Raw genomic sequence first — 13976 nt, forward strand, 5'->3', positions numbered from 1 at the left:
ACTGGCGTGACAATCAACGTGTAGGGCCCGTGAGGACGGACGGGAACCCATGCAAAGCTCACTTCTTTATGTGTGTAGTCGCCACCACTTCCGTGCTGCCGACATTCGGCCATTTGGCCCACCCCTCTCCCTCTCCTCCTCCCCCCACTCGTACTCGTACTCGCTTGCCCGATCTCTTGTGCCTCTGTGGCCTCTTTCTCGGCAACTTTTTCGTTGTTCGTGCGCTCGCCCCTCGGTGTCTGTCTTGCCGTGGCTCTTGTGATTGCCGATGAGTCACAGAGAGCCGCAGTCGTTGCTGCTGTGTCAGGGTGTGGCTCAGTCTCACAGCCTTTGCGATGGGACTTGCGTGCTGCCGTCTCTACTGGTCTTCCCTGTTTATTCCCTGTTCACCTTGCGGAATCGATGACGCGTAGGTGTGTGTGTGTGTGTGCGTGGTTGACTCTCTGCTTCGGCATGTCTGTGTATGATGGAGCGTCTTTCGCAGCTCCTTACAGTTTTTTCTCAATCCCAAAGCGCCTCCACATCCCCACAACACCCAGGCTAAAGCCAAGTTCGCTACCACAACAGTGAGGCAGAGCACAGGCATGTCTGGCGGAGGTTATTCGTGGGCTCTGTCTTTTATTGGTGTATGGGGAAGTTGGTCGCAGAGGACTTGCCTAGACGGAGAGAGGAAAGAGAAGCCAACACGAGGAGTGTGACTGGCCATCTACATGCCTGCCTCTACGCGGCTAGGTTTCGTGTGTTGTTCAGCATAGAAGAGGACAAGCAGTGGTGCGCAGAGGCTCCAGGGAAAACGGGGGCCGAGCCGGATGGTGGTGCCGAGTGATGTGCCAAACTTCCCCGCCTCAATGGGGCTGTGCAACTTTTCACATAAAATGAGGAAAAACAGCGCGCACACACACACACACTGAGAAATGGACGCATTTTTTTTTTTCTCTCTCTCTCGAGGTCTCGAAGAGTTGTGATGTGTTCAGCCAGAGAGGGGGAGTAGGTACCCGATATGCTACGTTAGCTCTCCCTGATGCCGCGTCCTCTTACCCAGCGCTGTTGTATTCCGCTGATTTCCACTGTGTGATCCTCATTACTGTCGCATCTCCTTTTCCTGCCATTCTTCTTCGGTGCTAACTCTGTTTTCCTCTTCCTCTCCCTCATCTATGCAATACGCTCGCTTTTATTGTGTTCAGTTCGTATATCTTCTCTCTCCGATGCCTCTCTCTTGTTCCTTGCAGTTTGCACTGCTCTGACACACAACTGAACTCCAAACCACCATACACACACACACACACACATACAAGCTTAGTCGCACGAAACACAGCGCACTGACGCGAAAAGCACATACAGTTGCTCACGTTCACTCGAGTCTGTTTCCCATCTACGTTGCCCCAGCAAGCAGGGTCGTCTCCCGTTGTCGCTTGATTTATCGCCAAATTGTCTATCAAGAGCTCGTTGCCCACAAGCAACGGCTGCCAGCTATTAGAGCCACGAAACAAACATCGCCAGAAAACAAAGGAAAAAAACATAATGGGACTCCCGCTGCCGGCAACTCTCGCCGCTAGCGTCGTCGCCATCACCGTAGCGAAGGTGGTGGGCGCTGCCGCCACGACGTACGCCGCACCGGACCCGACGGTGGGTCTTTCCTCCAAGGACCAAGAGTACCTTATCGGGGTCATTTCATTCATCGTGGTGGCTGTGGCTCTCGTCATGGGTATCGCCGCGATGGTGAAGATTGACTACGACGATGACACACTGCTCATGGTTGAGGTGCCCGGGGACACAAGCCAAGGAAAGGAGTAGATGCCTGCCGTGGAAGGCGGCGTTCACAATTAGCGTGGCTGCCCATGGTGCCTGTGGGCCGCTGTCTCCTCCTACCCCCACCCTCAGCGCCTGCGTATACTTCGTCCTTCGCCGTCTTTCCCTTGTGCCTTCCTGTCAGCGTAGCGACGGTATAGAGGGGGGGAAGATGGCCTTTGGCGACGAGTGTGTACGTATAGGTGGGTGGTTAGGTGGGTGCCAGGAGGTGGGATTACCCTGGGTGACGCGGCGAGTGAGAAGGAAGAGGCTCCGATCGCGCGCAAGAGAAAGAGTAAGTGACAAGGCTGAGAGGGAATGCCAGCGTAATGGAGAATAGTCAAGCCGTGCGTATCCCTCACCCGCCACTTTCTCCACCCACCTCGCACTGCGCCTGTGTCTGTCGTCGTTGTTCATTATGTCAGCCCTCCCTCTCTTCCCCCCGGCGCCTTCGAGTTGGCGCGCAGCACCCTTGTTGCTTGAGTTTAGTTGACCCCTCCCTTCTCTGAGTGGTTGTTGGCGATATTGAAACGAAAAAGAAGTGCCCTTCCTGGTGAACGAAGAGAGGGTTGGACTGTTGCGTGCTGTCCAGATGAGGCGGGGAAGGGAAGTGGCAGATGTGAGTCCACATACTCGCCCTAGTAAGTACAGACGGCGGACAGTTAAGAGGCCACCAAAACGTAAACTGAACCACAGGTACGCTACAGCTGTGTGTGTGTGGGTAATGCCGTGAACCTCATCTCTCTTCACCTCCACTTTTCACTGGGATCATTTCTGCTTCACTCCCTCCCGCCTGCACACATGCATGTGTGTGTGTGTGTGTGTGTGTGTGTGTGTGTGAATCGCCTTCGCATTCTCGGCCTCTGCATTGTGGCCTTTGACTTGCTCTCTCTCTCTCTCTACTTCGTACGCACAACAGGGCGCTGCTTCAAGAAGGAAGCAGAATATCAAGACCACCACCACCACCACACTCCATTCGATATAGCCAGCGCACGTTCCGCGTGTGTCCCTCCCCTTTTGCCTTCTCGGGGATTCCCTCATCGCATAGAGCCTAGACTTGCACCCTCTGCAGCTCACACAACTCGAGGCAACACCAATTTGGGTTGCTGTTGTTGCTTCGCTTCTTTATCGTCGCACTCCTCCACAACACAAGGCGGGCTCTTGTCGTGCCGCCTTCCCCCCCCCCTCCCTCCTCTCTCTCCTCGTACCTGGCGCACGTCGTCTTTTCGTTGTTGCGTCGCGCCCCCCCCCTTCCGCCGCTGAGCAACGAGTCTCGTTAAAGAGAGGGAGCACCAGCTATGCAGATTGAGGTGAAGCTCTCGCTGGAGGACGCAGAGAGCTATCAGCGCACCCTCCATACCCTCGCCAACCATCACCTCAGGGATGAGTACTACTATGACTTGTTTTTTGACTTCCCGTGTTCCGCGCTCCAGGAGCGGAGTAGTGTGCTGCGACTGCGCGTGCCGTGCGACCCGGCGCCTGTCTACGCCTACTCCGTGACGCCAGCGCCGAGCGCGAGTGCAGGCAGTAACAGCAACTATGACCCAGAGGCGGAGTACGAGGCGTTGCTGCGTGCATGCCGCGGGAAGGCCCCGTCTCCTATTGACGCGGCGGCTGCTAGTAACGTTTCTGCCTGTGTGCATGCGACGACAGCGACAGCTAACCCTGGGGGCGACGGCGTATCTGCGCACGGCCTTCCGCTCCCTACCTTCACCCCTGGCGCTCTCGGCAAGCTTATCCTGAAGCAGAAAAACACGGTGGAGCAGGGCCATCAAATGTGCTTTGTGGTGGAGGATGCCCAGGTGCCGTCGGCGGTGGTGGAAGCCCTCGTGCGCCTTGTCCCCGAGTCGCTCTTCACTGCCGGCGTTGTCCCTTCCACAAAAGTGGCGGACGGCGGCGCCAGCGATGCCTTTGCCGTCTTGTCGGCATACGCGCAGCAGCATCCGTGCAGTGACGACGGGGCCGGCGAGTCTGCGATTGTGCGAATCCTGTCCCAGCTGAGTGCTGTTGCCCGCGACTATGCGCTATCCAATGGCACTGGCGCGCCGACTTCTGACCCTGAGAGTTCTAACACGCACTTCGCGCAGATCCGCTTTGCGGCGATGGGGACACACGCGACGTACATGCATCAGCAGCTTTCGACGTCGCAGCAGACCTGCGACAAGAAAAGCGGAAAGATGGAAGATGGTGATGGTGATGGCGCTGGCGGTGCTGCAGTGGTGCCGCGGTTGGAGGCCGTTGCGGGATTTATGACGCTGCGCAAAGTGTTTGCGTATGCACCACTAGTTGCCTTGCAGCAGGCCTCCCTCAAGGCGCTCGACCTCACGGAGAGTGAAAGGGAGTTCAGAGAGGGACTGCGAGTGCGGCTCGATGCAAGTTACCTGCTGCCAGGGCTGACAATTTACGAACTTGAGGTTCCAAAGTGCGGCGTTGCCGTGGACGACGTGGCGACGGAGGTAGGCAATTTCCTCCGCCAGCTTGGGGTCGCGTTCCACGTGGGTAGCGAGAGCAAATTTACGCGGTACACGCAGTACCTTGCGGCAACCCGCGAGGCGGAACAAGACGCCAACGACGTGAAGCTCCGATTGACAAACGTTAACGGGTATGAGGAGGTGCAGCGCAACCTGCAGCAGCTCATTCTGCCGGCATACGCCGCCAATGCGCAGAGCTCACAGGAGCGGCGCTACATCTCAAACACTGAGGTGAGCCTCGCGGAAGACGAGGAGGCCGGGGACGACCGCACGTGGTGGCACACGAACCCGAGCGGCTACGTGAAGGAAACCAACGAAGATTTCTTCTTCGACAGCCCAGAGCAGACGCTGCGGCGCGGGAAGAGCTTCCTGCGACTTCGCAAGCAGTTGCACTCGAACAAGTACCTTCTGGTTCTTAAAGCCCACCAGGTGTTCAGCGGTGGTCAGCAGAACTCGCTGTCTAGCAAGGTTCGTGTCTCTGAGGGGGTGGCACGTGCCCTCATCGAGAATCCCACGCAGTTTTTGCACGAGTACGCCGAACATTTTGCGGTGGTGAAGACGGTATGGAAGGAGTTCGGGGTGCGAGAGCTGTGCCGCGCCGCCACCTTCACGACAGAACGCCTGACGGTGCCGTGGTGGGCTGCTCAAGTGCAGCAGTCAACTCTGCAGCGAAGCTGGGCTAGCGGGGCCTCGTTGGCCCTCGCACAGCAGAGCCAGTCTATCCACACCACCCCTTGCCTCCTCCAGCAGCAGCAGGGCTGCGGTGTGGCAGGCAAGCCGCAACCCGTTCCACCGTTGCTCATTCACTTGGACAGGACGCTCTACAGGTTGCCAGCCGACGCGCAGGCGCCGCGCATCCCGTTCAGCCAGTGCCGCTCGTGGGGTGACCGCCAGTGCGAGACATACGAGCTGGAGGTGACGAACATTGTAGCCCCTACAGAACCGAAGGACGTGGTGGCCGAGCTCACAGCGGTGCTCAATCGGTTAGGGGTGGAGTGGACCGTTGGAGTCCGCAGTAAACTGGAGCAATACTTCTCACTGATGGAGATGTGAGTCCAACGTTCCTCTTACCCTCTCGCGAAGAACACTCGTGCACTCGCTCGCCCGTTACACTGCTCACTGTGTGTGTGTGGGTGTGGGTGTGGGTGTGGATGCTTTCACGGACGACAGCTCTGATGCGTGGAAATACGTGCATGACTTTTCCCTCCCTCTTCCCTCACCCCACGCCCCGCCATCCGCTTTTTTTTCCATTCGATTGTGCTGTTTTCGCGTCGTGCGGCGGCTTGGCGCTGCGGGAGATGCGCGGGCTGCCAAGCACACCTCTCTCCCTCGGTGAGGGACGTGCGCAACGAGACGAGACTATACCACCACATCACACACTCGCAGGGATAGTACGTACCGCTTGCAGGCAGTGTTGTTCTCCCGGTCTCCTGTGATAGGAGTGCGTTCTCAACGCACTTTTTCGAAGAATTTGGGTGCGGCTCCTATAGAGCTTCCCGCATCTCATTCCATGCGTCCCTACGCGTTGATGGATGGCCTACACGACTCCCATTTTGTTTTAATGTTATATGTGGCACTAATAGCGGTACTGGAGAGCAGAAGACGAAGCACTACACCAAGATTGCATCCTCGGCGCTCGAAATTAAAAAGTGCTAAAGACGGAGGGTATCGGTGGGGTGGCAGTGCCTTCAATCGACGTACACCCCAGCTGCCGGGAGCACTCATCTGCCCTGCCTTACCCTCCGCTCGACTTGGACTGCAGAATGCCTTGCTTCCTCCTCCTCCTTCACCTTGTGCTGCGAAGGGGAAAAGAAAACCACGCACATGAGAGTTGGTGGGTCTGACACACGCATACATATATATATATATATATATATATGTATGCGTGTGTCAGATCAAGTCGGGCCCACGTCCTCCGTCTCTTCCCACACGAACGCAAGCACATATTCACATCGACTCTCCCCCTTTTTCTGTGCGATTTTGCCTCCCCTGTCTCCGCTGCTTTCCCCTCGCGTCGTCACTGGCCGCCTTTCTCTTGCCTTTGGTTGGGCTGGTTGTCGTCGATCCTGCAGCCGCACTGCCTACTCCCTCTTGTCTTTCTCTCTTCCCTTGTGCCTCGCTCTGCTGCTTATTTTTCACATACAAACCCAAGCGCACACGTGCTCATACGCAGCACCCTCTCCCCCACCCACCCTCCACTTCCACACTCACTCACAGTTTCTCCACTATGGCTGGAGTCACCAAGTCTGCTGTTGCGGCGAAGCACCCGAGCAAGAGTGTGGCGAGCCGCAAGGCCAACAGGATGAGCCGCAAGATGGCCAAGAGGCAGGTCAAGGAACAGCACGCAGGTGCTGCCGGCACCAAACGTCAGCATCGCTGGCGCCCAGGCACTGTTGCCCTGCGTGAAGTGCGGAAGTACCAGCACTCGACGGAAATGCTGATCTCGCGTTCCCCGTTCCGTCGCCTTGTGAAGGAAGTCATGTCCACCATCAAGGACACAATGCGCATGCGCAGCTCCGCTCTGGAGGCGATCCAGGAAGCGACGGAATGCTACATTGTGAACCTGCTCGGCGACGCGAATCTGTGCACCATACATGCCAAGCGTGTGACGCTCTACCCAAAGGACCTGCAGCTCGCGATGCGCCTCCGTGGGGACCGCGCGTAGCGAGAAAGCTTGACTGAATGGGAAGAGAGCAAGTGGAGCAGAGCAGAACGAGGGCAGGAGAGACGCATAAACAGGGGAAAGCGATACTTTCAGGCTCGTGCAGTTACCATCGTTGCTTCCGTCTCCATCAGCGTGTTACTCCTCTCTCTCTCTCTCGCGTGCGTGCGCTGTGATATTCGCCTCACTCAGGCCATCTTACGTTTAGCGTCCGCTCTTTCTCCTTCCGATGCCACCACCACCCCCACCCCCACCGTTATCTGCCACACCGCAACTTCACCGCCACCTTTGCGACCGTTGCCCAGCTAGATTGTCTTCCATGCTTGCTTGCCTTTCTTTGACTAGGTTCATTTATGCCTGTGTGCGCGTGGGCGTCTTCATCCTTTTGGGCTCTTCGCGCTACACATTCCGAGAGAGAGGAGGGGTGGTGGTGGTGGTTTTCCACTTACTCGATCCCTGCTCATTTCTCTCTTTTTCTCTTTCTCTCCCTCTACGCTTCAGATTTCTCTCTCTCTCTCTTGCCCTCCACGCAGCCGGTAGTGTGAGCGCGTCGGTGTGTGTGTGTGTGTGAGTGGCTGGATGCAATGATACAAACCAAGGCGACGCTTCTTCAGCTGCCTGATGTTAGTTTTGGCTCTTCTCGCTTTGTCGGTGCATGTCTATCCAGGGACTGCTGTCGTTGTTGCTGGTCTTCACCAACCCCCTCCTCTCCATGTTCTTTTTGTTTCCCCATAATGTTATGCTTGCGTTTGCGGCCTCTTCGGCGGCCCACTCGACGCCAGTACCGCAGCTGCATCGCCCAGTCCGTGGGTACATTTTGCTGGGTGTCTTCTGGGGATCTCAACAACCATGAAGAACGTGAAACCGACGAGAAAGGGAAAGAAAGGCGAGCGAAAGGACAACGGTGGAGCGTACGCGCGCGCACACGCACATGTGCGTGCACTTGTCGAAGGAAAATGATATATACACTCACAGGAAGGCTTCAAGTCTGCAAGGCGTTGCTGCCGGTATGTGACGACTTGGCCTGCATCCCTTAGCCATCTCTCTTTTTCTTCCCCCTCCTCCTCCCTGCCTGTTCCTCTAGTTGAGATGGTTTGAGGTGGGTAAGGAGAAGGTAGTGAGTGTCAAGTGGTAGAGTCACACCGTGCGCCGTTGTCGCCATGAAGTCCAGTGCAACTTGCAAAGATACTCCCACCACCCCACCCCGCCTCTACAGACTCAATCCCCCTCGCTCTCTCATGTGTATTGTTCAGTGAAAGAGCTAGGTTGCCCTGGGGAGACGGGGGAAGGGTGTACCGTTGGCTGCGAGGAACCTCCAAACGCTTCGAGCAATGGAACAAACGATGCCTACTGGCAGCATCGGCATGTCGACTATTTGGGGAAATGCTGGCTACCTCATTCGCTGCTCTCACGTCAACCCTGTCGCTGCTGATGACCCCCTTCCCCCCCCCCTCTACTTTTCCCTGTGTTCTCACTTCTCTGCCTGTCCTGCTCCTCTGTCTCCCACTGACACACACCAACGACGCGCTAAGCGCTCCACCCCCTCGGCACCAACGCACAAACTTTCGAAAAGAAAAAAATATATAAAACGGAATGGTTGGGGTGACAACCAGCCAATTTGCCGCCGCTCTTTCCCTCTCGCTGTCACTATCAAGGGTGTAATGGGTAAGGAGACGAAAATTAATTAATTGCTGTTCCGTGCTGTATCACCCCCCCCCCAACGAACTTAGCTGTATGGTAAGTGTGAGGACTCGGTACTCGGAGCGATACAACGGGGGGAAAAACATCTGAATCTTGACCCGACTGTTTCGATCACCCCGTTACGCTCACAATTTGGAGGGGGAGGAGCACTGCGCCCACACTTACCATAGCTGACTCAGCGCACTAGGTACGTGTGTGGGCCTGCCGTTACTGGTGGTCCACCGGCCCCTCTTTCTCACGCGCGCGCTCGCTCTCTCTCCTCTTCTTTGGCACTTTTTGCTGCTTTTCGCTGACGTGCGCACGCAGGCGCCAACACCGTGAGACGTACACTCCTCTCTCCCCCTCTTCCTTCCTGTGAGCGTGTGGTGTGGGTCGTTTTTTCCTTCGTCTCTTGTCCCTTTCACTGGACGCTTGTGCCTCTTGCGCCTCACGCTCTCGTTTCCGATTGCTCTTTCTCTCTCTCTCCCGTCGTGTTTTTTTTTGTTTCTCTACGCCCCAGTGAGGAGCGAGGTTGTTGGTGCGGGCTGCACTCCTTCCCTGTCTCACCACTCTCTTTCTCCATCTCGCTTCCCTCCCCTCCCCCCTCTCTCTCTCTCTTGCCTTGTGGGTCGCCGTTGACTGTCTGTTAGGGCATCTCGTTTCGTTCTTCTTTGGATCATGTCTGTGCTTTCGCTGTGTCGGTAGGCTGTGCTGCGTTTGCTCTCTCGCTTGTCTGCTGGTCCGCCCCACTCCTCTCACGGTGTCTCGCTCTGTCCGTTCTGAGCAGCGTTGACGACAGGAAAATCGCTCGTCGCCGCTACGCTTTTTCGTTCCCCTTTTTCTCTTTGTTCCATCTCACCTTCAAAGACGTGTCTCTCGTGACCAGCAAGCACGCGCGAGCTCAACAGCTGTGCACCGCACTCCCGGGTCTTATCCCTCTCCTCAGCGTGTTGCAAAGAAAAGGGGGAAAACACGCACACCACTGCTAATCACCGTCTGCCTGGGAATCCAGAAGAAGTTGCTGCCAATCGAAAAGGGTATCGTCATACTAACAGAGAGATCGAGACATGCGCACGCTGTGTTCACCGCGGCCTCGCTGCTCAGCGGTCGCGCTGCTCGCCGCTGCCGTGTACGTCATGTTTTTCTGTCTGCTAACCTCCAGTGTGCGCGGCGTTGTGGCGAGCAAGTCTGTGACGGAGAGCGTGGTGCCACTCGCCGCGTCTGATGCAAGTCCCAGCAATGCGACAGGCGGCGACTCGGAAGGACTGGTGTGGGTGATCCTGATTGACCTGAGCCGCACCGCCATGACGGAGGCTTCGCTTTCGGAGGCAGTAACGGCCTTCCTAACAAACTCGTCCGCGACGCACCAGTACCTGACCACCCTCCTCCGCCCCGCCCCGATCATCCTCGATACCGGCGGCAGCCTCCTCACCGCCCTGACGCAGATAACTGCCCTGCTTGGCGACCCGCTCACCTTTCCGAGCATCCTGTTCCTGGCTGAAACAGCAGACGTCTCGGCGTCGGTGGTGGATGTGCTGCGGCAGAACGACAAGACGTCCGACATCCTCATTGTCTCTGCCCACTCATCGAACGTGCGCCTGTGCGATCCAGACATGAACCTGCGCACCATGTGCATGGTACCGCACGACATGCTCAACGTCCGTGGACTGCTCGAGGTCGTGTCGAATCAGCTGAACTGGCACTCCATGAGCCTCGTCTTCAGCAGCGACGGCTATGGCGAGGGTGTGAGCAGGGCCGTTACGTCACAGGTACAGACGGCGTCCACGACAGCGACAATTGTGGCGCAAACATTCATGAGCGGCGCTGCCTCGACGACAGACGACGATGCTGTCGTTACCGCCATCACGAAGTACCGCGCGCGAGGCATGGGCTGTTTCCTCTCAGAGGCAGAGATGCGTCGCCTGCACGCCGCTGTGGAGCGCAATAACCGCACCGCCAGCACCGTCTTCCTCATCGCCTCGCGTGAGAGCCTGAACGTGCTGCCGAGCCTGACGGGTGACATCAACACAACCGCGAAGCCGTGGGGTGCCATTTTCGTCTCCGCCTACACGCCTCCGGCAGAGTTAGTCAGCCAAGGCTTCTTTCCCACAACGCACGGCTCCGCTGTGGATGAGTACAGCGCTTTCGTTCTGAGTCACCTGCTCGATGGCCTTCTCATGGTGGACGCCACGAAGGGGGCGATCAACAACATGACCGCGCTGCGCGCCGCCCGCTTCAACGGCTACACAGGCAAAGTTGCCTTCGATTCTATCTACTACCAGCGCGTGGAGACCGTGTTCTCCCTCATCACGGCTATCCACACGGTGCGTAACCCACTCGTGACGTGGAGTCTGAAGGACTACTCCTCTGACGCACATCAGGTCAATGTAATCCCAGAAGTGACGCGGGCACTCGTCAAGACGTCGCCGCTGCGCACCGCAAAGATATGCATGACGTCGCCCTCCAGCTGCGTCCTCACGCAGATGGTAATGTCAATGCTATTTGTGCTCACAATGCACAACCAGAACGTCTCGGGCAACGACGGCGACGACGTCTTCAACTTCTACCCTGTTGCCATCAGCACGGACGCGAGCGGCATCACTGGACTGGCATCGTTGATCCCGATTGCCCGCACGTGCACGGTGCTCACCGGGCCGGGCTCTGACACGGTGACCATGGCGTTCACCCCGGTGGTAAACAAGTTTCAGGTCCCACAGCTGGATTACGCCGTTTCGAGCGACGACTTCACCGACCACCCACACATGTATCCGTTCTTCTCGCGGAGTTTGCCGAAGAGCACCTTTGCGGATGGCGCGGTGACGCACATTTGCGCGCACTATGGGTGGGAACGGGTGATCATCATTACTTCGAATGACCAGTTTGGCATCTCGCGCGCACAGTCGATGAGGACGGCGATGCAGCAGCAGAACCTCTACGTGGAGGCGACCTACTACCTCTCTGACAGCGAGAACGCCACCGTGGCGGACTGCATGACGAAAATATACGCCAAACTGGTGAGCCGCATCATCATTGTCGTGAATCCATTCACAGCAGCACAGGCAGAGACCTTCTTCAGACTCAGCGACCACCTCACCTACATGCGCCAGTACATCTTCTTCATGGACAGTGCGCTCTGCCACGCCGCTGCGGCCTCGGCGACCGGCGATGCGCTGCGTCAGAAACTACCGAGTTCCATCTGCATCTACCCTAACGTGACGCAGACCCGCCTGGCAGAACTGAACGCTCTCTACACGAGTAGCGGCTACGCGACGACGCGGCAGGAGATGCGCAAGGTTATGAGCGACGGGGGCTTCCTCTCGTCGGTGGAGTCCTGTGACACCAGCTCCATCAGCCCCTACGCGGGCTTCGCCGTGGACGCCGGCTACGTCCTGATCGACGCCGTCTCTCGCGCCGTCGCTGCGAATGCGTCACTGAACGTTGCTCGCAGTTTGCTGCCGTACATCCGCAGCACGTCCATTGACAACTTCACAGGCAACTGCACCATCGACTCCACTGGTAACCGCCTCTACGCGGCCTACTCGATCAACATCCAGCCCTGGAGCGGCGCCCCACTCTTCATTGGCACCTGGAACTCGAGGACGTCACCGGCGCTCGACATTACGGAGTCGTCCTTTCTATGGCTTACAAACAGCACCGTGGTACCACTCGACACGTTCCGCGATGCCTCCTTCGTCCTTGGCTCGGCCCTGTCGGCTTCCCCGGGGACCATCGTCATTTCCGTCCTCGGCTTCATCCTCACCATTTCTATCTTCTACTTCTGCTACCGCCACTACCGCATACAGAGGCGCATTGAGCAGGCGCTGGAGTCGAACCGATTCCCGGTGACTGACGAGGAGCTCCGTCGCCTGCGCGGCATCAAGGACGACGTGTAGGCCACGCAAGAGAGAGAGAGAGAAAAATAAAAAAAGGAGGCGATAGAGGGGGGTGCGATCGCGTCGATGTGTCTATAACCTGACAACAGGAGGAAACATTGGCGCACGTGTGCTGAAGGGCGTCTCACGTTACGATCTCTGTGGGTGCGTGGATGTGTACGACTTTGCAGATGTTGTTGTGGATGCCTTTCGATAGTTGTGTGTGTGTGTGTGTGTGTGTGTGTGTGTGTGTGTGTCTCCCTCTCTCTCTTCGTGACACCGATTTGTGTCGCGGGGTTCTTCTGATGGGGGCGGGAGTGTGTTGGCTCGGCCGCGTTGTTACTCGAGCGGTGTTTTTCGTGGTGGTTCCTCTTGGGTTGCGGTTGGCAAGCCCGCGTGCTACTTTGCGGATGGTGTATGGGAGCGCCTGTGTCTGGTGCCTACCAAAACTCTGCGCCCTACACTGCATTCCCCTTCCGCTCACGCGCAAACCACTACCGCCTTTTCTTCTTCCCTTACGAAGGGCTCCCTCTCCCTCTCTCTCTCTACAACGGAGCTCCTTTGCTGCTGGAGGAAGGGGCTCGAGGCAGCTTATTGGCTTCCCTCAGGTGGGCCCTTCCGTATGAGTGAGGTATGCTGCGTTGCCTCCTCACCCCCCCCCACCGCCCCCTGTCAAGAGGCAACTAGAGAGAAGAAGGGTCGCTCATCTTTTCAGGCTCGTGCGGTATGTCTCTGCGCGAAACGCATGGCGGCGAGATGAACAGAACAGGGCAGGCAAAAAAAAAGAGGAGGCGCACGACACTGGGTGCCTCTCCCCTGTATTGCGTACTCTGCGGCACGTCTCGAGCTCCGCGTATGTCTCTCTCTTTCATCCCCTTCTCCTTTCCACCACCACCACCACCTCTCCGTCTCTGCCACGGCTACCACCCGTCGCGGGCGTTTTCTCTCCCTCCACCACTGAAGCGAGAGAAAGCAACTGGTGTGTCCAGGGGAGCTCTACCTGGCCTCAGCCGTACACGTACACGCACACAAACATACGTGAGCACCACGACTTCACACACGTAATAGGAAAAGAAGAAAGACGCCACCATTGCCACCAACACCACCCCCTACTGCCCTTTTTAGGTCTCTTTCCCACCCCTCACCCCCTCTTCATTGCTCACACACGTGCGTACGCCTGGCCTCCATCTCCTACCGTGTATCCCTCTCCCTCTCCGTCTATCTGCGCGGCAGTGTGTCCGCTCGACTGGACGACTTGCCGTGTAAAGCTGATTGGTTTAGGCCTGTTTTATACTTTTGGGGAGTTCCAGCAGCGAGGCTTAATTTTGGGTTGGCGCTTCGTCAGTCGTGCTGCACAAGCTGCAACCACCCACGCACGCACGCGTTCGTCATGTCTTGTAGCCTCAACACCTTCCCCACTACAAGGCACGCGTGCCCCATCGCCCCCGTATCCGCGCTACGTGCGGCAGTCGAACGGCTGCAACAGCCTGACGCCACGGCAGC

General features: G+C 57.4%; 4 protein-coding genes across 4 annotated transcripts; all 4 read left to right on the forward strand.

Annotated features, from left to right (window-relative positions):
* Positions 1-1521: 1521 nt before the first annotated feature.
* Positions 1522-1794, forward strand: LBRM_19_0930 (conserved hypothetical protein; the record flags this gene model as incomplete). Its single annotated transcript, XM_001564139.1, has 1 exon — positions 1522-1794. The coding sequence occupies one exon, from the start codon at positions 1522-1524 to the stop codon at positions 1792-1794; it is 273 nt and encodes a 90-aa protein (XP_001564189.1).
* A 1292-nt stretch (positions 1795-3086) lies between these two features.
* LBRM_19_0940 (conserved hypothetical protein) lies at positions 3087-5312 on the forward strand (the record flags this gene model as incomplete). The annotated part of the gene is made up of 1 exon (XM_001564140.1): positions 3087-5312. The coding sequence occupies one exon, from the start codon at positions 3087-3089 to the stop codon at positions 5310-5312; it is 2226 nt and encodes a 741-aa protein (XP_001564190.1).
* Positions 5313-6486: 1174 nt separating this feature from the next.
* LBRM_19_0950 (putative histone H3 variant) lies at positions 6487-6924 on the forward strand (the record flags this gene model as incomplete). The annotated part of the gene is made up of 1 exon (XM_001564141.1): positions 6487-6924. One exon carries the CDS (start codon positions 6487-6489, stop codon positions 6922-6924), a length of 438 nt encoding a protein of 145 aa, XP_001564191.1.
* Positions 6925-9668: 2744 nt separating this feature from the next.
* On the forward strand, positions 9669-12494 carry LBRM_19_0960 (putative extracellular receptor; the record flags this gene model as incomplete). The annotated part of the gene is made up of 1 exon (XM_001564142.2): positions 9669-12494. The coding sequence occupies one exon, from the start codon at positions 9669-9671 to the stop codon at positions 12492-12494; it is 2826 nt and encodes a 941-aa protein (XP_001564192.1).
* Between the last annotated feature and the right edge of the window lie 1482 nt (positions 12495-13976).

This window comes from Leishmania braziliensis, chromosome 19, assembly GCF_000002845.2.
Source record: "Leishmania braziliensis MHOM/BR/75/M2904 complete genome, chromosome 19".
NCBI lineage: Eukaryota > Euglenozoa > Kinetoplastea > Trypanosomatida > Trypanosomatidae > Leishmania > Leishmania braziliensis.